Raw genomic sequence first — 24,227 nt, 5'->3', positions numbered from 1 at the left:
CTAAAAACAGAGTTCATATGACGTTTTTCAAAACAATTTTTATGTCGGGGCTTCAGGACACATGGATCACTATGGATGAGCATGTTGGAGATATTTTGTGGGTTCAATTTTGTGTTCTTGGACGTTAGTCTGGGGCGCCGTCTGCCATTCTCCGCAAGGGATGTGAGCACTCTAAAACTTCACCAGGGCCTTCCTCAGCATGAGGGTGAGTAGATAATGGCTGAATTTTCATTTTTGGGTGAACTATCCCTTTAATAGTTCAAAATCAGCTCCACTTCAATCAACTACAACAGTAAAATCCTGCTTTTACATTAATGCACAAGTTAGAATCATCTAATAAGATGACATATTGTAGTAGACTACAGTCACAGGGAACATTTTGTAGTACTTTTACTTGTTATACTTTAAATACATTTTCCTGATTATACTTACATACTTTTACTTAAATAATATTTTAAATGGGGTGTCGGTGGCTTAGTGGCAGAGCAGGCGCCCATGTACAAGGCTGTTGCCACAGCGGCCCGGGTTCGAATCCAGCCTGTGACCCTTTGCTGCATGTCACTCTCTCTCTCTCCCCCCTTCATGCTTACCTGTCCTGTCCAATAAAGGCAAAATGACCAAAAAGATATCTTAAAAAAAAAAAAAATTTTAAATGCAGGAATTTGACTTGTAACAGAGTATTTTTACAGGCTAGTATTAGTTACTTTTACCAGAGTAAAGGATTTAAATACTTCTTCTCCTGCTCTAAGCCCTCTGGTCACGGTGAAAGTCTCCACTCACATAGCATACCTGCTGCTCTGAGAGAGCAGGTGAGATAATAACACACTGTAATAGTCCCCAAACACGAGCTGAGCACCAATGGGAGGCAAAAAGAAAACAAAAGTCACAGGGGAAACTATTTCATGGCGCATGGATGCTCACGGCAATTGCATACACACACACTCACAGATAGTGAACTTATGTTGGAACAGCAGGCAGGAGCAGTTGTTAAGCATTGTTGCAGTATCAAAACCTCGTACAAATAAGAGAGCCGGGGCATGTGAAGCTGGCAGTGCATGTATCGGCTCTCACAGTGGTGACTGTGTGTTCGTATAACGGCCTGGTGCTGACAGTGTGTCGCTGGTTGCAAAGCACCTTCAATACTAAATGAGTTATTGAAAACCTAACTACATGTATCAAGCAGATAGAACTGAATAAAAGCACACAGTGAAGCTCATGATGTCACTGTTCATACTGCCATTCCTCCGAGGAGAGCTGTGGTAGAGTGTGTCCGTACGAATATCAGCCAATGGGTCGTCTCCCGCTGCAACATATGCATCATCATATTTTAAAAGCAAAACGTAACTTCTCAATGTCTAGAAAAATACAAATATTAAATAAAAATGTAAAGTCCTTTCAAGTCATCTGTTTCAAGTCAAAGTCAAGTCTCAAGTCAAGTCTTTCATCAGTCAGCCTCAGTTGGACTTGGGTTAAGTCATGTAACTCAAGTCCCCCATGTCTGGGCACTGTACTGGTGTGTTTGATTGGAGTAGTGTGACTACTTTTTTACTGTCAGCTACACGTTGGTGTTCCTGTACAGAAAGTTACATTTCACCTGGGATTTCTTGTTGTTAAAGGTAACATGCTTCAGTTTGGTGTGTCATGGAACTGGGTATTGGTGGTAATATTCTAAGGGTGATCAGGATCAGGAGATGGATTGGTTCGTTTTCTTTCACACTGGCGCAAACAAGCCGTTAAAAAGCGAGACCCACCTTTTTATCTTGGTACGGTTGTTTTGTTTTTTGCACCAGGGGTCGTTTGACTGCTTTCACATCAGCCCAAATGAACCATACTAACTAACTGTGTAAATGGGCATGAGTTTGTTTTAACCGAACCAAACAGATTTGGTATGAAAGCACTCACAGTGACTATAGAAACCCACATTTTCCTTTTGAGCTTTTAACATTTAATAAAAAAGTTACAAACGTGTGCAGGGAAAGTCTTAAATGTGGCATTATTTTTTTTATCTGAGTCCTGCTTGTTATATCATCTTTCCTCCTTTTTTTGGGGGGGTGGCGTACTTGTGGCAGCTTTGGGAGCTTCTGCCACTTGCCTCTGGTCTGATGCAATGAGGAATAACAAAGGTTTGGAGTGCTGCGAGCACAGACAGTGTCGGGCCAGAGACAAAGCAGTAAGACTCTGGGTGATGAGACAGTGCTTTCATCTCTTTAGAGAACCGCAAGGCTTGATTCCAAAACATCTTGCGTCACAAACCTTTATGTCTGCAGCCTTTTAACCTTCAGTAGAGTCTGGCATGTGCATTAGTATACTGCTTTATGTGGTAGTTTATCCTTTTCACAGCCATAGATGCCTTATAATTTCTGTTAGTACATTTATAGACACTTCTGGCACAACTAGAGGAGGAAAAGAAGAGAAAAGCAGCTGAAAACAGTTGTTCAGAATATATCTCTGAAGGGCCATAATACTGCGCAGGCTATCCTAAGTGTGTGTGGGACACTGAAGTATTGATTTTTTCTTTTTTCTTTTTCTTTTTTTACAGCAGACTAATGAGAATTGCTCAGTTACATTAAGTGTACCTGTAAGCTTTTCCAGCATGTACAATACCTTGTTTCGGTAGAATGCAGCTATCATTAATGTTAATGTTATAACAGAGAGCCAAGGTCATGATATCATGACCCGGCTAGTCTCTGTTCCACTAGCTTCTGTAATTTAATGCAATCTCACATTCAGCGTTTCTTTCCACAGTCTGAGACAAATCTTCTCCACTACAGCTGTTGCTGTAAGGAGCTGAACCCTTTGGGATTTATGAACACTCACTCTGCGAGCAGAGAAAAACTATAGCTCATATGAAAGAAATACAAGTGCTGCAGCATGGGTATTTACGTCATCATAACTTGGTTTCATGTTTCGTCTATATCTATAACATTTACCAGCGCTCTCTTCAAGTCAGTGTTCTTTCCTCTCTGTCCTGCTTTCATTACAGACATGTCTGAATAAACTGCTACGCCCTGACTCTCATCTGTTGAGCTGTGATGTATTACCTGCAAAGGTCTAGGCAGGGGCGTAGCTTCAAATTCTTGGCCCTATGAAAACACAATCAGTTCGCTTACATGACATTAGAGAAAATCAATGTATTGTGTAAGCCCGACTAAAATCATACTTTTAAAATACATGTAAACATGTTAGTCCAACTGCAGGACATACTGAATCTAATTTCTTAAAGTCGGTTTAGCGCAGCCAGATAATGTGATTAGCAGTCGATTTACTCCTGCATGTATACAGTCAGGTGGACCCAAACTGGTTTCGCCTGAGCTTTGACCTGGAAGTCGAATAGCATTAAATACGTAACAGGAGAAGAAGCTGGTAACAACATGGTGAAATCTACATCCAGAGCAGTGCATTTTTGGACAGATTAAATGTACAGTGCTGTAAAGTTGTCCACCATGGTACCAGTTTGCCGCTAGCTAACTGTAGCTAACTTGGTTGTCGATTGTTTGGTCTGTGACCTAATAGGTCAGCTGGAAAAAGGTCCAGTACTAACAAGCTGAAAGGGCGTATATCACCACCTATCGTAGTGGAGTTGAACATACTTCAGTCAATAAATTGATTCCCTTCCCGTGCTTATACACTGGGACAAGGACACTAGTCAGATGAAATGGCCAAGTCGAGCTAAAGCTGTAGGTTGACCACCCTGTGCATGTAAACGTACTAAGTTTCTGTGAGTCCCGCCCTCCCTCTCTTGATTCATGTCTCTCTTATGCAGTGTTTGATTTTTTTTTAAATTATATTATATTTACAAAGTCAGTTCGCTTTCTTTCCCTTTTCTCTTTTTTTTTGGAAACTACTCAGCTAATAGTTCTATTTCCATGAGTGGTGCCAAATACAGACAGAGTTAACTGTGTTAACCTTTGGGGGACCCGGAGGGTGGGCACTACACTTCAGCGATGATGCCATCAGCATTATCAGCAGTAACCGCTGTAGGAGCACAATGCAGAGAGGTGGCAATTAATTAGCCAGAAGGATACACACATAGGGACTCACATGTACTAAAATGCATTTGCGGCAAAGAACAGAGAAGCTCAGATCACAACAGGATGCCGTTTGCTACTATATCAGTCCCTTCAGGTTTTTTTGTGATTGTTGCAGCCTGAAATGCCTGATTTCATGGCAGCGTTTCTAAAGAAAGAAAGAAAGAAAGAAAAGAAATTGTGATGCATGTTGCTTTTTTTTTTTTTTTTTTTGGCAATGTAATTGCGGGGGCAAGTGAAAATTGTAATCTCGGATTCAGAGGTTATTATCATGAGCAGTCAGTGTTTCCCACAAAATTAGAAACTATTTGTAACAGTAGGGGGGGTTGGAAGCAGTGGAGGGTGGTGGTCAGCTGTTTGTGCAGTTTGAAGCAGCACTGTAGGACCACCTCCATGAGCTGCTCTCCTCTTGCTCTCTCTGCCAGGTTAGCAGGAGCTAACACAACACATCGTGATCTCATCCCTCTGCTACTCATCGTATTTTGTTGCAGCGGTTAACATCCAACACCAAGCTGTTAACACTGACACCGTAATGGCTCAACCCTGTTGTTAAACTTGTTAATAACGTTGGGTAACATTGCCTGTGTGATGCTAACAGTTAGCCCTGTCACTGTGTGCGTCACCCTGTCCCAGTTGCTGGTCCCTCAGCAGTAGTGTCATGATAAACAGAGGGAGAGAAGGGCTGAGCGAATCAATAAGCTGCGCACAGCTCTATAATTAAATGAGATTTTACCTGTTTTAAATGGTAAAATTTGCAGTGAAGTTGTGGTGATTGGATAAAATTGCAAGGTTGCACAGAATTCACGGGTATTGGCTGAATTTGTGTTAATTGTTGCCATTGCAACATCCTGGAGGGACTGATATATCAGTGCTCTGAATGTTGTACACAGAATTTCAAATAAACCATATTACATATTTAAAAAAAAGAAAGAAAGAAAAACTACAGTTCTTATCTAAACTATGAAGTGAGCCATATGACATACTGTTGAGTAAAATTATGTTCTGACGCTGGAGCTTTTAGCATTGTTGCAAATGTCAGTGGGATTTTGATCGAGGCTTTCTTACTTCTGTGAAAGAACCTGGAAGTTCACACTTCAACTCTCTGTACACCGACCTGAGGTTTGCTTGCTGTGATATTTCAAAATGTCTGCGATGTAAAAGGTCTACTGAGTTAGGAGCTGAATGAACAGCCCTGCTGTGTGTTTGGTTTCAGAGCCGAGGGATCGCGGCAGTGTGACCAGTCTGAGCAGTGACTTTTCCCTCATCACTGAGGATGTGGGCGGTGCCTCCAGCCTCACCAATGACACCGTGGACCTGTTGTCCAGCCAACCCCAGGCCTCCAGCTGGTCAGTATCACACACAGGCTCCCAAAATTCAGGGAATCATTTCTTTTAAAAAATGTTTTAATTGTGTGGTTTGGAAGTTGATAGATACACCTATTTATACAAGTTATTGGTTCAGTTTGTCAAAATTTAAGCTTTTCCATGAACAACACGCAGACATACATGTATGTCTCACTGTGTATCTCACTGTTGTTGTAAGCACTGCTGAAAACAGCACTGCTTACAACAACAAAAAAATACGCTAGGGGCTGCATTGGTGGGGGTGCGATGCTTCTAGTGTTGTTAGTTAGTTAGTTTTATTCCTGTGTCATGCACCTAAAAGTGCCCAACCCTCATGGGTTTATAAGACACCAAAAGAGATAGTTGCAGCATTCACAGATAATTCATAACAATTCAGTTCATTTCAAAATAACAAAAAAGAAACAAACATACTATAACAGCTCATTCTTGAACAAAATATTCTGTCTTCTCTCCTAGGCCTTGCAAACAAAATCTGCAACAAAAAAGTTCATGATGCCAAATTATGACTAAGATGCAGTACCTCCCTAAATGTCTCAATACAGATACTAAAATAATACCATGACCAAAACCTAAAACATCAGGAAATAATCTGACTAAACAGAAAACTAGAAAATGTGCTTTCAGTAGAGGGCAAACTTCCACCAAGGATGTGCATTGAAGCATTGAATCTATTTAAAGCTACTCTTACCTTTCTTGCATTTCACACAGCACTTGTAAAAAAATTGAACATCCTCAACTCCCGCCTCCCTCCAAAGTCCCATCCCCCTCCTCCTGCAACTCCACTTCCCTCCAAAGGCCTACCCCCCCTCCTCCATTACTGGTGTGTTCCATATAGATCTTACTGCTAGTAAGACGGTAGGAAAGACAGGAAGCTGCGCAAAATTACGCAGCGACACGACGTGACACGCCTCTTTGAGGCGGTTCTACCAGTAGCGGTCTCATACGAACTACGAGTTTCGAAAGACTGACGAAAGCAAAGATGGCTGCGCTCTATATTTACCATAAGTGGCTCTGCTCTTTCCTATTATTTTTACTGTTTAGCAAATCTGAGTCCTCATTTTAATTACTCGTACACATTATAATGCCTTATGGGAATGCTTTATGATGTGTTGTTGTGCATGGAATGTCGTGTATGTGTTGTTTATCGGTTGGTGTTGGTGAAAGTATCTAGCAGTGTTGCTAATAATAAAGGCTCCGCTACTGCAATAGTGAGGACTGCTTTCTTGGAGGCATCCATCTTTGTTTACGTTTAGGTCGTAAATGGTACAAACACAAACGGGGCCGCATATTGCCAATTTAAACAGGAAGTTACGACATCATCTTGAGTCTCACCGCTCATAGCAACGTAAATGGATCACAGCATACGTCCTCATTACGCCTATGATAGACGTAGGCGTTGGCAAGGTAATGTTAGATACACGGAAGAGGAGAGTGAGTGTAACGTTACAACCAAGTCAAATGCAACCCCGGACTTTTAAAACTCAACCGGAGTCAGTGATGACTGATGAGTTTTAGAATAAGGTTACAGTGCTAACGTTAGATAGTAGCGTTAACATTACTAGTAAGTGGAAACGCACAAGGAAGATAACGTTAATGTTTCAGAGGCTACGCTACAGTAGGCTGTTAGTCATTAGCAACTGGATGCTGTGTTGTCATATATAATGCTATGAACTGAACTGAACTTCTTTATTTGTCATTTTTATGCGCAGCACAAAAACGAAATGACATTTCGCATACCCCAAGCAAAAATAATCGTAATTTTATATTTGCAACCAGATTCAGTAACCGCTTGCAACCGATTCAGTTCAATTTGGTGTGCATTTTCTCTGTTTCCACTGAAAAATTGTGGAAGGTACCAATGGAACCGTTACAAACTGCTCCTATCGGGGTGTCAGTGGCTTAGTGGTAGAGCAGGCGCCCCATGTACAAGGCTGTTGCGGCAGCGGCCTGGGTTCGACTCCAGCCTGTGGCCCTTTGCTGCATGTCACTCCCTCTCTCTCTCCCCCCTTCACGCTTGTCTGTCCTATCCATTAAAGGCTAAAAAGCCCCAAAACATATCTTTAAAAAAAAAACCCAAAAAAACAAAACAAAAAACTGCTCCTATCTTTGGTCCCCCCTCTGTTGGGGTACCTAAGACACAGAGCTGGTACTAAAAAGTGGAGCTAGAAACACTGCAGTCTGTTCATTGGTCAATAGCAGACGGTCACTCCTCTCGCAGCAGCTATAGACTGAGAAAAAAATAATTTAACTCTCTGCCCGCAACTTTTAAGGTTGAAAATTTACTTGTAGCGTTACTCAATGCATGAGTTAATGACGGGAATCCATCAGCACATCTTAAATTTCAATATGACAACTTTGTCCATTCCATTAGTTTTTATTGTCTCTCTTGGGTGACATCCATTTTTCGTAATGAGTGGATCTTTAAGTGTTTGAAATCATATTTCAGTTTTGATCAGATTATGTTAATTGCATATATTCTAATCCTCACCTGGAGAAAAAAAGTGTTGTGGAGTGTTGCTCCCATGGGCTCCAGCAACACTAAACCCCTGTACATGCCTGAGAAGGACTAAATGCACGAACCTGCTATTTTTAAATATCCCATGGAGAGAGACTCTCACTGCAGCCTGTTTTATTTTGTTATTGAAATTGGCTTGCAGCCTCGTTCTGTGGTCGATAAATGAGGTGCAGACTTCCCTCTGTGTCACTGCTGAAGAGGAAATACACCAAGTGCTGGACAGTGCAGTGAGTGACAACAGCCCGGCCCACAATTAAGAGTACTGTTAATGGTGGAAACACTTAACAGACCTAGGGTCTAGGTACCACGTCTGAAGGGTAACTTTTGGTTGTACCATACCAAAAGTGTTTGGTGGAGACAGGGCTTTATTAAACAGTGTTTAATAAGTACACCTCCTTGGTGGAGGATCTGAGTTATACCAAGCACATTTTCCAGTAATAAAAGTAATAATTGACAAAAATGGACATGCCATGATTACCATTACCAGGACTGAGTGTAAATTGATAGTATATAACTGGTGTTGTGGATCTGTTTACATGTGAACATCTGATTTTTAATTGCAAGATATTGTAAATTTAATATTACCAATGTAAACGTTGTGTTTGTTTATAAAGATGTTTGCCATGATAAAGCCAAATTAGCCAGCGGTGATCAATGCCCTTAATTGCCCCTTCACACTTTGAGGGAAAAAAAAAGTTCACTAGTCACAAAATAAAAACATTGCCCTGAATTGTATCTGACTATTTATATTATCTATCACATTCACTAACCCGCTGCTCTGTAAACAGCTCAGCATGTCTGTCTACGAGGTGCTTTGCCAAGTTGGACGTGTTAGCTCCCTTAGTCTGCGTAGGTTTAAAACATCTTTTACAGACCGGCTTTGTAGTGTCTGTGGGCCTGCCCTGACTGTTGGCTGTGTAAATGAAATGATGCCGTATTGCACTTTGTGAGTCTGCCTTGTTGACAAGCCATAGGTCAACAAGAGCACTTGTATTTGTAGCCATGCCTCTCCCACTATGTCTGCAAATAGTGAAAGCGGAGAGCTGCACACACACTGTAAGATTTTTTTCTTTTTCTTTTTTTATCTTGCCTGTTTGTCTGTGCCCCTTCTCTAAATTTTGAGGTTTTTGGATTTATTTTCTTTTTTTTTTAATGCTTCTGCGCTGATGATCACTGTAACTGCAGGCATGATGTTTTCTTGTTGTTGGCCTGTCTATCTGCCCATCCATCCTGTTCTCGTGAATGTGATACCTTAAGAACGCCAGGAAGGATTTTTTTTCAAATTTGGCACAACTGTCCACTTGGACTCAGGGGTGAAATGACTAAATTTAGGTGATCAAAGATCAAGGTCATTGTGACCTTGTATGACTCATTCTTGTGAACGCAATATTTCAAGAACGCCTTGAGGGGATTTCTTCAAATTTGGCACAAATGCTGACTTGGACTCAAGGATGAAGTGATTAGATTGTAGTGGTCCAAGGTCATTTGTTTATGAAATGCATTCACTCCGCTCCTTGTCCCTCTTCTGATGATGTGATTTCAAATAACCCGCCCCAAAGTAATAAACGGTTGTGACTGGCCCGGTAAGCTTTTACCGATGCCAGAATGCGCCTTAATGATTGCATAGCCAGACTGATCTGCGGAGCGAAATAGAATATGAGCTCGTGAGATCAGGATGGTTTCACCAGGCTAAAAGAAACCAGCTTCAAAAGTAGTAAATCAAGACATGGCAGCAGATTTTTCATTTTAGTGGGACGCCACAAATAAATGAATGTGTTGGAAACCCTGGCTCTTCTCTTAGGTACCAATACTAATAAAACGGGGTATTGCACCATTTTTAATGACAGGGTATTGCGATACTTTATTAGTGTCAATATAACGTGCAGCACTAGTCACTTCAGATGCTAGTGCGAATGAATGAATGATGAAATATGATCCAGGAAGTCCAACTCTTTGAAGCCTTCATGCATACTTTCTGTAAGCCCACAACTCTGCACCGCGGTGTGAAGTAAAAATGGTGATAACAGCGGCATTTCAGGTCAGAAAAAAAGAAAAATAAACAAAACAGAGAAGTCACAAATACGGATTTTAACAGGTAGCAAATAACAAACTCTAGATTATGAAGCAGTCAGAAATTTCTTGTGTGCAGAAAAATCTCACACAACACTCAGATACTGACGACGGTGATGAAAGAGACGACCGCAAATGTGTGAGGGGTCAGTGCTTAGGGATGACATTAGAGTGGGCATCGCGTGCTCAGTGTTGAGGTTAACAGTAGAAATACATTTTGGTGATTTATGGTGCAGAATCATCCAGGACTGTGCACTTGCACTTGCTTGTACTTGACTTTCCAAAATAGTGTGTAGCTGGATGACATTGTCTCAAAATGAGCCAGGTTCATTTTTGTTTTTGTCAGATCTCTGCCGCCACTCCAGATCCCCACTCTGCCAGCACAGCGGTCTCATTTTAATTAATGACATGTAAATGACAAACAATTTTATTATGTAGCACTATAACAGGGCCTTCGGATGAATGTCAGAAAAAAGAAATGGCAATCTTCCCAAATATTTCCATTTCAGTCGATTTTCAGAAAGAACTGTTAATTTATGATTGTGCTTCAAGTCAATCAAAATTAATTTCAATCAGTAAAAAGCTGTTTTTCATATCCCATCATAATTGAAAGCAAACTTTTATCACAAGCTGCTAGTACTGCACACTTTGTGGATGCTGATGTGTTCTTCCTCCCCTCAGGAGAAAAGGCACCACCTCCTCCCCTCAGATGGTTGTTTGGAATAAACAGAACCCTCTAGACGAGCACCTCTCACATCCACTCAATGAGGCCAGGTCTTCCAGCTCCTCCTCCTCCAACCAATCAGAACATGGCATCACACGCACTGGCAGCAGCCCGTTGGCTGTCCCCGGAAGAAGGTGAGGGAGTGGATACAGCTCCATCAGCCATTCCAAGTTTGCGTGCCATCTTATTTTTATACACGCACTTAACTTGAGTAATGTAAATTTTGGATGATCACCAGAGGCACAGTGCTTAAGCTCTCACAGCAGAGCCTGTGGCCTCAAACTGCAGCTCATGCATGGGCATTGAGAGAATATTCCTCTGGTATTCAGCGCTGACACTGAAACAGTGATTTTGCCATTTTCACCTTCCGTGTCTTAACATTTTCCTTACAGTTATTGCCATAAAAGGAAAGCCTTCCATCACTATGAAAACATCAGACTGTAGTGGCTGCAGTACAGTCCAAACATATCCATGCAGGTGTTTCCACTTGAGTTGATTACATCAGAATTGTGTGGCAGGGGACAGCTGCGCGTGATTGACATCTGATTCTGCTGTTAGCTTTGTGGCCCCTGGAAGAAAAACATGCACCTTCGTGATTCTTTTGAGTCTTAGGATGCGTTCAGTCCAATTTTTTATCTGTTTACTTTTAGTATGTACTACAGCTGTCCTTAAAAGAATGTACTTTCGCATGGTGTACGCACACACTCAGAACGCACTACTGTGAGTGCATTCTGAGCTTGCCAGAGATGCAGGTCAACCCAAAGAGCTCTGCTGTTGTTAATTTGCAATGTATGTAGTTTTAACTTTGAAGTTATAACTGCATACAAGGTAGATTCTAATTATTATATTCACCACAGTAAAATTACATTTGCATTTCTTTGTCATTGTTATTTTCATAGTTATGTCCCTTTGTCGTTGGTTAAATTTAGGATTATTTTGTTCTTTAAAACAGTTATTATTCCCATTATTACTATTCAACTGGTCATTAGGCACTTGGATGCAGTGTCATCCATCATTGTGGCTTCTGACAGATGATTGACAGCTGTCAGAATAATTATTGCCTGCTTATTGTGTTGTATTACGCAGCGAGGAAAACCTGTGAGTACCTGGTTGCTTGGTATTTAACTGACACACAGGACAGTTTTTGACACCTCCTCACTCTCTGTTGTCTGTCTCTCTCAGGTTAGCAGCAGACTACACTCGGTCAGGTTCCTCTCTCTCGACAGAGTACGGGAGTTGGCAGATAGTTTCGGGTTGTGGCAGCATCCATGACCACGCTAACTTCCATCCACCTGTGGCCTCAGCCTCCTCCACCTCATCTGCTGTGGCTGCTGCCTACGACTCCCCCCTGCCCTTCAGTTTTCAGGATGAAGGACCCAGTGGACGAATGTAAGTAACACTGTACAACCCCTCCATTACTTTCCCTCTTTCTGTTGGAACTCAGTTAAAGAAAGGTTAGTGTAGATTACAGGTGCAGTAGTTAATGTTTGGGTTTGACAGTGATTCACCACCTCTGCTAAGGAAACCCTTTGCATCTTTTTCTATTGTTTTTACTAAGCTTGGCAAATAAGCTTGTCATGATTGGTGCAAGGCTCAATGTTACAATGAAATTAGCATCTTCTATTACTGGAGGATGGGTTTGCTTTCCTTAGAGCATCAACCAGCATGTGCTGTATGTAATGTAACCACTTTGTCAACTGTTATAGAGGTGTGTAGAAGAGGAGTTTATGATCACATTTATTTTTAGAGCAACTACTAAGCCTTTGTAGCACCAAGCTATGATGACTTAAGCTACCTGGACAAATGTTTCTTTTGACTTTTAGCCATGTTAGCAGTGTGATGGCAGTAACATTTAGATGCCCCACCAATTCATTGGTTGGCTGATATCCGATATGTGCCAGTTCAGTACTTTCATTTTTGACGACTGGATATAAAAATAAAAAGGTCTGTCATTTCCTAGTTGGGCCTGCAGGGGCGTGTAACGGCAGGCCATTGTATTGTGGTTAGAGTTTGTATACATGTATTTTAAAGTACATGTTACCATACTCCTAAAGAAATGTCACCTCACTCATGGTTAAAAACATAAAGCAGTACAAAAAAGACAGTTACCAACATAAGCCGCTATGTTCTGAACAGTCATATTATAAACACTAATTAAAAGTCACATTTGCAATCTGGAACATTTAACATAAAACTCAACAAACGATTCAGTAGTAATAATAAATTTTATTTGTAACGCATTTTACATAAAAAACAAATCTCAAAGTGCTACAGAAGGCAGTGCAGATATGCTATGCTAAGAATTTAAAACAGACAACATGATAAAATACATTAAAAGGCTTTAGTAAAAAGGTAAGTCTAAGTTGCGTTTAAAAGCGTCAGTCAGGTGGTCAGGGAGAGCATTCCACAGTCTGGGAGCGGCCGAGCAGAAGGCCTGGTCTCCCATGGTGCGGAGTCTGGTCCTGGGGGGGTTGAGGAGGTTGGCAGTGCGGCGGGTGCGTGAAGAAGTCAGAGGAGTGAGGAGTTCTTCAAGATAGAGCGGGGCATGTCCATGAATGCTCTGATGTGTGAGGAGGGAAACCTTGTATTGAATTCTGAGTTCAACGGAGTGATTTTAGGATGGGTGTGATATGGTCATGCTTGCGCGCCCTATCAGGATCCTAGCAGCGCTGTTCTGGATGTATTGAACCCTCCGGATGCTTTTACTAGGGATCCCGATGAGGAGTGCATTACAGTAGTCCAGCCTGGAGGAGACAAAGGCGTGGACAAGCTTATCAGCATTTGCCAGGTTGTGTTGAGTTGGTGGTTGGTGGTTGGCATGACCTGGATATGAAGCATCTGTAGCGCCAAATAATATAACGGTAGTTTTTGAAGAGCTAAGATGAAAAAAACAAAAAAAATCAGCAGCGGCGGTCATATTTCAGCAGCGGAGCACCACCGCTGCTAGATGCATATAGGGGAAACACTGTTGCTCAATGGATTTGTTCTGTTTTGGAATACACAGTATTTTTCAAAAATTAGTGTTAGTGTATTTTGATATTCAGAATTTCGCTTTGACAAGCTCTCTCCTTTTTGACCACACACCTGTTTGCATCCCTGAGCATAACAATGGAATGATATGCCATGCCTGCTGATAACACGGCCGAGGGTGAGCATATAGAGAGTGAAGAGGCTAGGACCCAGCACGAGCCTTGAGGGACACCACAGGTGACATAGTGAACTTGTGATTTTGCCTCTCTCAATGCAACATACTCAGTTTGCCCAGTGAGGTAGAATGTGAACCACTTGTGGACGGTATCAGTGAGGCCGATGGTGGAATGCAGGCGGTGAAGGAGGATGCTGTGGTCCACAGTGTCAAATGCAACTGTAAGATCCAGAAGTATGAGGAGGGATGGGGAGCCGATGTCTGCTGTCATCAGAAGGTCATTTGTGACCCTGACCAGAGCCGTTTCAGAGCTGTGGCCAGCATGGAAACCGGACAGAAATTCACAAGACAGTAGTCCAGCACTAGACAGGCATGATGGGAAATGACGGCAGTCCCATTGCTTTAAGACTTTACACTGCAGATGAGGCGGTAGGGCAGAGTGGTCTCTTCACGGTTAGTTGCACACTAGTAGAAATTTATTTCTGGAAGGTTAATAAACAATGACCCCTTTTTTTCCACTTTTCAGTTAAACTTTAATATAACTGGTGTCCCTCATAAATTATAAAGTAAATACCACTAAATTTTGAAGGAAATGTCTTTTCATTCTTTGATTTTTGGGTTGCTGGGAAAACAAGATTAAATAGACAATTCCTGACATTGACTGACAGATACATTTCAGATGAGGACATCTCAGAGTAGACACTCAAGTCAGTCATTTTTACTGTATAAATTTAGAAATATTCAAAAGTAACAGTCCCACATTTCTACCTTGACTTCAAATCTTGTAGGTGCATAAAAAAAACATAATTCTGAAATATTCTACATCTCACACACCCATACCGAAATCCAGCATTTTTGTTAAAGGTTTGTAAACTGTATTACATGTCTTTTTTCAAAAGTGTGTACATAAACTGCAGGGCTATTCAACTAAAATTCAAAGAGGTCCAGTTAGAGAAAATTTCCAAAAGCAAATGTCCAGAACATCATAATGTCGAGCGATATGATTTAGTGTGATATAAACTGAAGTAGCCTAGTAGTTGTATCAACGTCTGCATGTAATTAACATCTGACTGTCAATTCAAATAGAGAAAGTATGATTCAAAAACATTTCGGCAATATTTATTGTCACTTAGCATTGAACTATACAGATATGCATTTAGAAATAAAATGGAGAAAATAAATAAAATAGTTGTTGAAAAAATAAAGTGCTTAACTTTAGAATAACTAAAGTGTCGCAATAGCTTGAATTTTCCTTTTTCTTTAATTGTTTCACATCTTGACTTAACAGTCTCAACCAATTTTACAATAAATAAAAAACAGTTGAACAGTTTTACAGTTTCTCTTTCTTTCCCTCTTTTCCCACTGTTTAGTGAGAGAACTGAGCTTGAGCTTGTCCTGCCAGGATTTTAAATCTGGGCTGGAATGGTGTCAGGGCCACTCTCATACAGTGCAGGTGCTCATTGGTGAGCCTGGGACCATATTTAGTTTTTATTATGTTCATTGTGGAGAAAGCTGCCTCGCAGCTGTATGTGGAGCCAAACATGGTTAAGATGTACAGGGCTACTTTCCTTAGACCTGGGAAAGCTTCCTCTGTTTCTCTCCCTGTCCCTTGTTCACTCGCCTCTTCCTCTCCGTCTTCTCTCTCTGTATCGCTTTCTTTCTTTTTCTATATTTCTGTCCTTCTATATTTGTCTTTCTATTTTTCTATCGTCCTTCCGCTTGTCACTCGCCTCGCACCGCTCTCATTTGACTGTATATAGAGTCGCAATGTTAATCGCCTGGAATGCAGAGATTTGATTGGCTGGGTGGCATCATGTAGGATGGCTTAACTTGCATACAATTGGTCTGTGCATTTCCTGATCATCTAAACCAGTGCCGTAAAGACTAGAAAAGTTGAGCTGGCTAAAATAGAAGCGTCTCGTTAAAATTTAAAATCCTTAATAATTTACTGGTTATAGGTCCAGGTCCATATAGGACAGCGTGTGGGTCCGGACTCGGACCGCGGTCCGCCTGTTTGTGACTAAGGATATACTGTGTATATCTCAAGAAGGTCTTGAGGGAATTTCTTCAAATTTGGCACAACTGTCTACTTGACTAAGAATAAACTGATTAGAATTTTGTGGTAGATGGTCAAAGATCAAGGTCAGTGTGACCTCACAAAATATGATTTTGGCCATAACTCAAGAATACATATGCTTATTATGACAAAATTTCACACAAATGTCTAACAGGATAAAATGATTAAGTGATGACATTTTATAAGTATAAAGGCCAACTTCACTGTGACATCATAATGTTCTGCATAAAACACTTTCTGGCCATTATTCGGTGTTAGATCTCAGGAACAGAAGGGGAGACATTTGGTCTGATACTGAATTGGTGACACTCGTCTTTGAGTGTCCACCTTGAAACTGTTTGATCTTTTGCTAAGTTTGCTCAGTCACAGTATGAGACTGTGTGACAGTAAAGTTAGGAAGGCAACCCATTTTTTGCCTGTTAATTTTGTATTATTACATTCTTTAAATGACATTTTAGCCAATCACAAGACAGACAGTGTCGTGATGATGAAATTCTGATGTTTATGAGCAGCGCAGCAGCTGGGAAATTACTGCCTGGTTAACAAGTATACGAGCCATGATGGAATTACTGTTGACTGAAACAGAACAATACGTAAATGAGAACTAGTATATCATGATTGCATCCATACTGATTAACATTCTTTGTTTTGTGTTACACTGATGGCACGTGTGCAGCATCGGCATAAATGTCAGTTTATGAATAAATTACAAAATACTGCAATACAAAACTGCCAAAATATGTTTGATGTCATTTAGAAGCAGGGTTTGTCCAACAGAAAGCATTGACAGGTGGATTTTTTTAACTGGTTAATATTCCACTCAGTACACACACTATTTTGGTCAGTATTCTCGTAAAAACAAAAGTGTGGCAAACATTTGTGTACGTGCTTGTGTAAAACATGAACATGGTTGTTTCTGTTGGAGAACCTTTGTCGCTGCTCTCTGCCCCCCTCTGAACCAAGCCATAGACGAGGAGGACAATCAAGGGGGATGAATTTTCCACCAGGTTCTCCCTCTGATTCATCCTTTTACTCTTTGCTCCCATCAGGGGACACATTTTAATTTCTGTTTGATCTGACTGCTGAATAGAGTGTGTCCCACCAGCATCGCTTGCAGCCAGAAAAGGCAAAATAATATCTATCTATCTTTATTCAGAGTGAATGAAGTAAGCTGGGTAGAAGGGAGAGAAGCAGAGATGATGATGATCAGTATGTGAGCTCTGTGATGGTTAATTTAGAAGTAGGGTTGATCCAAACTGCCTCTGCCTGCGTCATTCTGCTCTTCTCTTCTGATTCCTCGGCAGACTTCCTCTTTTTATGCCTCAGTGCCTGTGATAGCTGTGGCCGGAGGCATTATGTTTTCAGGTTGTCCATCCGTCCGTCCGTATGTCCCATTATTGTAGGCGTGATATCTCAGGAAAATCTTGAGGGAATTTCTTCAAATTTGGAACAAATGTTCACTTGGACTCAAGGCTGAACTGATTAGATTTTGGCGGTCAAAGGTCAGTGTGACCTCTTGTCTGTCTCATTCTTGTAAATGCAATATCTCAAAAACGGCTTGAACGAATTTATTCAAATTTGGCACAAATGTCCACTTAAGAATGAACCCATAGGGCTCAGTTCAGACCAAAGGCTCGCCGGGGATGGAGCACCTGCCACAGCAAGAGAACCCGCCGTCTGCAGCCATTTTGATTTGACCAGCGGACTTCACAACAAGGAGATTGACTGTTGAAACAGGTGACGCGCCTCACTAAAACCTGCCGGAGGTGATTTGACCAGCTGAGTCACAGGTGACAACATCAGCCGGCTTAACTGGAGCTCAGACCGGCCAGTTCACACCGCCACAACTTTTCTCTGCAACGTTCTAAAACGGTTCACCTTGTTGCAAATCATTAGTCTTAACTGGGCTTTAGAGTTTGGTGGTTGAAGATCAAAGGTCACAAAACATGTTTTTGGCCATGAAAAGAATTCAGATGCTAATTATGACAAAATTTCACAGAAATGTCTAAAAGGATAAAATAATGAAGTGATGACATTTTATATCCAAAAGGTCAAAGGCCACCTTCACTGTGACATCATAATGTTCTTCAAAAACACTTCTCTGGCCATTCTTCAACATCATATCTCAGGAACAGGAGGGGAGATATTTGGTCACATCCTGAATTGGTGACACTCATCTTGAAACTGTGCTGATTGTATAGGTCTTTGTGCTGTCTGGGGGAAAGCTGTGTGTGAAACATCCATGTTTATAGACACAGATGTAAATTGTAAGTACAACTAGACTGGTGCACAGAGACATACAACCACAGGGTAGTAATTCTAGTTTCTTCTGTTTGTAGTTATTTTTGCAGCACTTTTAAAATAGGATTTCCCTCCCTAACCTTTTCTTCCTGTCTTATCTTGCTTCCCTTCGTTTTCTGTCCCTCCCTCCTTCCTCTCTACTCGCCAGGTGTCCCTTCCCCTCTGAGCGTCAGGCCCGTCTGGAGGCAGTGCGGGAAGTCTTCCTGGCAGCCTACAGCTCCACTGTTGGCCTCAAGTCCTCAGCACCCAGCCCCTCAGGCGCCATCTCCGGTCTGCTGGAGCAGTTTGCCCGCGGGGTCGGCCTCCGGGGCACCAACGCCATCGTCTGAACCCTCTCAATGTGACTTCAGATCCTCCTTCTGCCTCCATCCATCCATCCACAGTCTATATCCAACATGCCTGGACTCAGTACAATAAAGTGCCAAACATCTCTGTTCAGATCAGGGGTGAAGCATTTTTCCTATTTCCTTTCTTTGATTTTGTTTTCAAACCTTCAATGCTTGGATTTCATTTTTTTCTGTGCTGCTCCAGCTTTACTCTGGATGTTTAATCTTCCATGTTGAGTTCATCAGTCACATTCAGGGAGGGAAATGGTTTCAGCCACGGTATCAAAAAGGGATATTAAGAAGTCTTTCTAGCTGCTGATATTTACAAGGCTGAGAACATGGGGTCTGTACCTGTTACAGGCAGAATACAAACACTTCTTCCTTCCTCTGCTCTTCCTTAATCTGTTCCTAATTTCTTAAAATCCTTAAGAGTCCTTGCAGTGACCGTCCCATGTACAGGCAGCCATGTTTTTAGTTCTCTTGCTTTGTGCTGCTATTATACTGATCCAAGCAAAGGACTGTTGTTGTTAAGGTGAAATTTAAAGCTAAGATAAAAAAAAGCACTTATTGTGTTCTGACAGAAATGGCACCAAGCTTTTTTTAGCTTCCAATTTGGCACAGTAGATTAAAATCAGAATATATAATCAGTTTCAGAGCTTGCAGCTTTGGGGTCCAGACTTGAATAATAAGGTTGAATTTCAGAAAGTCCATCATAAAGGTCCAGTGTGTAGGATTGACAGGGATATATTGGCAGAAATGGAACGTAATATTCATAACTTTTTTCATCAGTCAATAATAACCTGAAACTAAGAATTATTGTGTTTTTGTTACCTTAGAATGAGCTGTTAATATCTACATAGGGAGCTGGTCCTCTTGCACGGTGCCCACCATGTTGTTTCTGTAGTAACCCAGAATGGACAAACCAAACACTGGCTCTATGTGGAGCCATTTGTGTTTTCGAGTTGGCCACTGTAGTTCTCCTGCATGCTTGGCACATGGGAGAAGTTTCAGTTGGTTACAGTCTGCAACCTCACCACTAGATGCCACTAAATCCTGCACACTAGACCTTTAATGCAAAACTCACATGCCATATGTACACTTACTCAGTTATTGGCTGCTGTTCACATTTGTTCTGTCCAAACTGGCAGTGAAGGGATCCCTTTGTAGTGTGACAATTTAGAGGACAAAATTTATATTCATTTTCAGTCGAAGTGAATATCAGGCCTCAGCAGTTTGAGTAGTTGTGTTTCCATCTAAATTGGGCAAAATGGCCATCACACCACCACAACAGAAGAGTTCTAGTCAAACCTCAACTGAAGGAAACAATAGATGAATGATAACAGAGAATGCACTTGAGATTGGAAATAGAGTTTTGAATAATTAAAATTACAGCTCTGTGCTCTTGGTAGAGTTCTGTGCATATACACTGTAAGCATGTTAAAAACCTGCAGAGATGACGAAGAGAGCTTGCAATGGCCTATGCAATGATGCATCATAACTGTGCATCATCATTTATTCGCTTCATCGGTCTCCATTGCACTTAGTCGTATTTACTTTTTATCGGTACACTAACTTTTCCACTTCCCCCATGCTACAACCTTTTTTTTGTACTACATGTTTATTCAAATTCCTGCTCACTTCACTTAGGTTGTTTTTATGCACAAATTGAAAATGCGAAATCAGGTGGATGAAAACACACCTAGTGCCAGTGTTTTGTCCTGGTCTTACATCACATCCTGTTACTTGAATAGCAATTTCAGTCTTGGCAAGAGTTCACTATACTTGAAACAAACTAGTCCATACAGCATGTTGTCTGACCATGTTTAAAGGCAGAAGCGTTAATAGCTGTTCTAAAAGACCACACTTGAAGTGCTGTGCAAAAAAGCCTGCAGTCATAAACGCCTTATACATGGAGATCTTGCTGTAGGGTTGCTACAAAGTCCCTTCTTCGTGCGTCTTTGCATTTTTACACAGAATCAAACAATGATGGCATCATGCCACTCCAGTATGTGATGATTTTATTTTTATTTATTTATTTTTTTTAAATGTGCGTGGCAGCAGATCTTGTCTACTGCTTGGACAGTAAGGAGCTTCCGGACCTTATTGTTTTCCCAATTTTCAGCTGCTGTTCTTTTTTGAGTTAGCTGCTAACCGCTATCAACTAAACGCCTCTAAAGGCAAAAGTGTTTATAGCTGTTGAGAACGGCCAAACTTGAAGGCTGGGAGAAGAGCCTGTCTTCATAAAGAGTTCATTGAACTTCACCGCCAGTATGGACAGAAGGGATGATTACAGCAACTCTCAGCATTGTACAGTATGTGAGGAAGATAGTCTAGTCCAAAAAATCTGGTCTTATCCTTTAACTAGATAGCTTTAAAGTTTTTTCATCTTTACAAATTAAGTGTTGATGATTAAACATCTACAGGGACTCTTCTTGAATTGCCTCACATAGCACAGATTTTGAAGATGGTAACCCTGGAAATGAAGTGACGAAGGTATCCAAGCTATTGTTTCACTTCGCCAGTCTAATCTCTCCATATCCTCTACTTGAGTCCATATCCAGTAATTTTTCCTGTTACTTTTTCTTCTTTTTTTTTCTTATTATTTCGTAGCACTGACATGGTAGCACAAGAGGCACTTAGCATTGTGGTAGCAAATCTGTGAGCCGAAGGCCTTTTCAGTGTTCTTTTTCGTCAAACAGTGATTCCTGCCAGTGCTGAGGTCTCTGCCTAGCTATTATCACACAAAAACTGTTCAAACACGTGCGTCTTTTTTTCAGGTCACACTTGGGCAGACATTTTCTTGAGACAATTCTGTTGAGAGATTTTATTCGATACTAGCTTGTTGGTGTTGCCAAACGATTTTGACGGCTGCTGTACCTCAGGACCTTTTGTTGTGCCTTTTTTTAATCTTGAGTATGAAAAGATCAGATCTCTACTTCTGGTCCAGTTTCAGGTGTATTTCTGTTTCATAAATGGTTATAAGAGCCTGGGCTTTTAGCAGCAGATTGTTGATGAAATTTTGAGTGTAGAGCATTAGCAGCGTTAGCTTTGCAATGAAGCTTTTGGGGTTTCCATTTTTATCACTCGGTTGCAAGATTACAAGTCTTTTTTGTTGTACAGTAACGTATAGCTGTTGAGTCTTATTTACACCCCTGATACTGTTGATGAAATTGGATTTCAGTCAGTCACCCCCAGATGAGTGAGATTTTCAATTCTGCCTTTGAAAAAGACTGTTGGCAAAGAGTATTTTATTGATTTAAGGAATAATTCTAGTTGTAATTTTTGGACATACATTTTTTGACTTTCTCTCTGATAGTGAGATGAGAAAATTGACACCAATATCAAGTGTCTGTGTGAAATACGGACTACAGCTTGGATGCATTAAAAAAATATGCATACCAACACCTCAAAGCTTGATACCATGTTTTATCTAGTCTCTAATATTTAGTATTATCAGTTTTAGAGATGTTATGTACTTACTTTTTTGGAATTGACATAGGCTCACATAGTTAAGATTTTTTGAAGTGGGGTTGCATGGGGTGCTTATCCATAGGCATACAGTAGATGGAGGCCAGCACACCTCCAGTTTGGAGAAGCAGACTGGAGTCCAACATTGTAGCTCAGTAATCTAATGCTGTGGTGGGGTCAGCAACAACATGTATTTTAGCTACCTAAAAAAATACCCACCTAAAAAAGTCAATATTAGTGTATGTGTGCGCTGTATTGAGAGTATTTGTACTGCTTTACCTTTCTGTCAGACAGTGATTTCCAACTGCAATGTGCAGCTGTTGTTTCGCTTCCTTCTAAGCCAGACTCCATTGAGAAAATCAGTGATTTAACATTGCTGAACACAGATGCTGCTGGTCTATCTCTGCCTCGAACAGTTATTTTGATTGTGTTATTGTGTGACTTTGGCATTTAAAGGGGTTAGTTCCACCAAAGTCCCACAATAACACTAACTAACTAACTGATTGAAGCAGCAGTAGACCAGCAGCTCCTGTGTTTGGTGCGCTAAAATTACTGTTTTTCTCAATGGAGTCTGGTGGCTTTGACGAGAGCATAGATGGATAACTGAAGCTGTTAATGGCTTTCTCTTTAGAATGGGCTGTCTGACAGACAGGTAAAAAGGTGAAAATACTGAATAGAACATGCACTTAAACTGATACTGATTTATTTTTGGGTGGGACTTTTTGAGGTGGCTAAAATACATTTTGTTGCTGACCCCTCCACAGCAGTACATTGCTGAGCTTTCATGTCGGACTCCAGCCTGCTTCTCCAAACTGGGGGTGTGCTGACTGACATCTACTGTATGTGATATACTGTCTAAGGATAAGTACCTCATATGACCCCACTTCACCCCCACACCTTTAATGCACAGACATAAGTGGTATGGATTTTCACATCTCACTCAGAAAGAACTACTTAAGAACAATTCCCAAAATGTTCAACTGTTCTTTTAACTGGCAGAATTTGGTGTTCTGCTTGATTCTAAGCCAAATTCTGCTTTCTTTGTTCCACTAAAACATGCTAAGCTGCTTTTAAGCCACAGGAGTTTTCATCCCTTTATTCTTGATGCATTAAGAAACTTTTGAGCATTTGGTTCATCTGGCCGCATGTATCGCATGTTCTCTGCATGGGTTGTGAAAGAAGTGGTTTAAATTTGTAACCCTCCACAAACCGATAGCAGAACAATCTGTCCAGCATTATTTGAGACAAGTAAGACTTTCAGGCACAGTCTCATCTCCCTGTGAGTGTTCTTTTTAAGGTATCTTTACTGAAAAGGAGTTCTTATTCAATCCAGGTTTCATATTGTTATTTTGGCATGATTTCTACTGTCTGCCTGTTAAGCAGCCCATTTCAGGACACTTACAAAAACATTGTTATTTTCAACTTGCTAGAAAATAGTCATTGTGAGAAAAATTTCTCATCCTGACTTAATTCAAATATTTGTCACTTTTTCACTCACTGGTTTTGCATGACATCCTCCAAGTTGATCTCAGTTGCGGCGTATGATGGTTTTATTTGTTTTACAAGTTAATTTTTATTTCAGAATCTCTCATTAATTAAAATGCTGCATTGCACTTGTTCTGATGTTCTCTGTGTGAAGATGTTTCTTTGTACAGTTGATGTATTTTTAGGTAATTTTACCTTTTGGGTTTTTTTTGTTATGAATTGCTCTTAATTGTTGGCAGGCAGCAGGCTACGATGAAAGGTGAACTGAGCAGCAGGTGGCAATTGTGAATAAACAAAAGAAACAAACATCTTTGTGACTTGCTTATTTCTTTCCTGTTCAACTGACTTTAATTCAGCAAAAAATCTCATTAGCTTCTAATTCGTTATCATCCATGGTGAAATATATTAACTATTTAAACCACATTATCCACTTCCCCTTAATGGCCTTTCTTAACACTGATAAGACACCTAAGTGCAGTTTGGCAAATGAGAATTCCTTGTCAAATGTAATGTGATTGCATAACGCAGTTATATTACTGGATGTTTCAATTCCCCACTTTGTAGTTCCAATCAAATTCATCTGTCAAGCTAAACAAATTGTCCTTACCGAACAGGACAACAAGAGACACTGGCCTCATGAAGCAACATTCTCTTGAATTTCTTTTAATTTTCTGTCAGTCAAGTCAACTCCAGATGCACATGTTCACCATCCAAATCTGCTCTT

At 40.8% G+C, this 24,227-nt stretch overlaps 1 protein-coding gene across 1 annotated transcript in view; it reads left to right on the top strand.

Moving 5' to 3' along the window:
• The window catches only part of mtmr14 (myotubularin related protein 14), a 51,726-nt gene extending 28,090 nt beyond the window's left edge, over positions 1-23,636 (top strand). The window contains exons 16-19 of the mRNA XM_050036925.1: positions 5,242-5,374; positions 10,659-10,835; positions 11,884-12,090; positions 18,373-23,636. Coding sequence (XP_049892882.1) covers positions 5,242-5,374; positions 10,659-10,835; positions 11,884-12,090; positions 18,373-18,553 — 698 coding nt within the window. The 3' untranslated portion in view covers positions 18,554-23,636. The remainder of the gene's footprint in view (positions 1-5,241; positions 5,375-10,658; positions 10,836-11,883; positions 12,091-18,372) is intronic.
• The last annotated feature ends 591 nt before the right edge of the window (positions 23,637-24,227 follow it).

This window comes from Epinephelus moara, chromosome 24 (assembly GCF_006386435.1).
Source record: "Epinephelus moara isolate mb chromosome 24, YSFRI_EMoa_1.0, whole genome shotgun sequence".
NCBI lineage: Eukaryota > Metazoa > Chordata > Actinopteri > Perciformes > Serranidae > Epinephelus > Epinephelus moara.
Note: the sequence above shows the minus strand (reverse complement) of the source record. Positions and strands in the feature narration are given on the sequence as shown.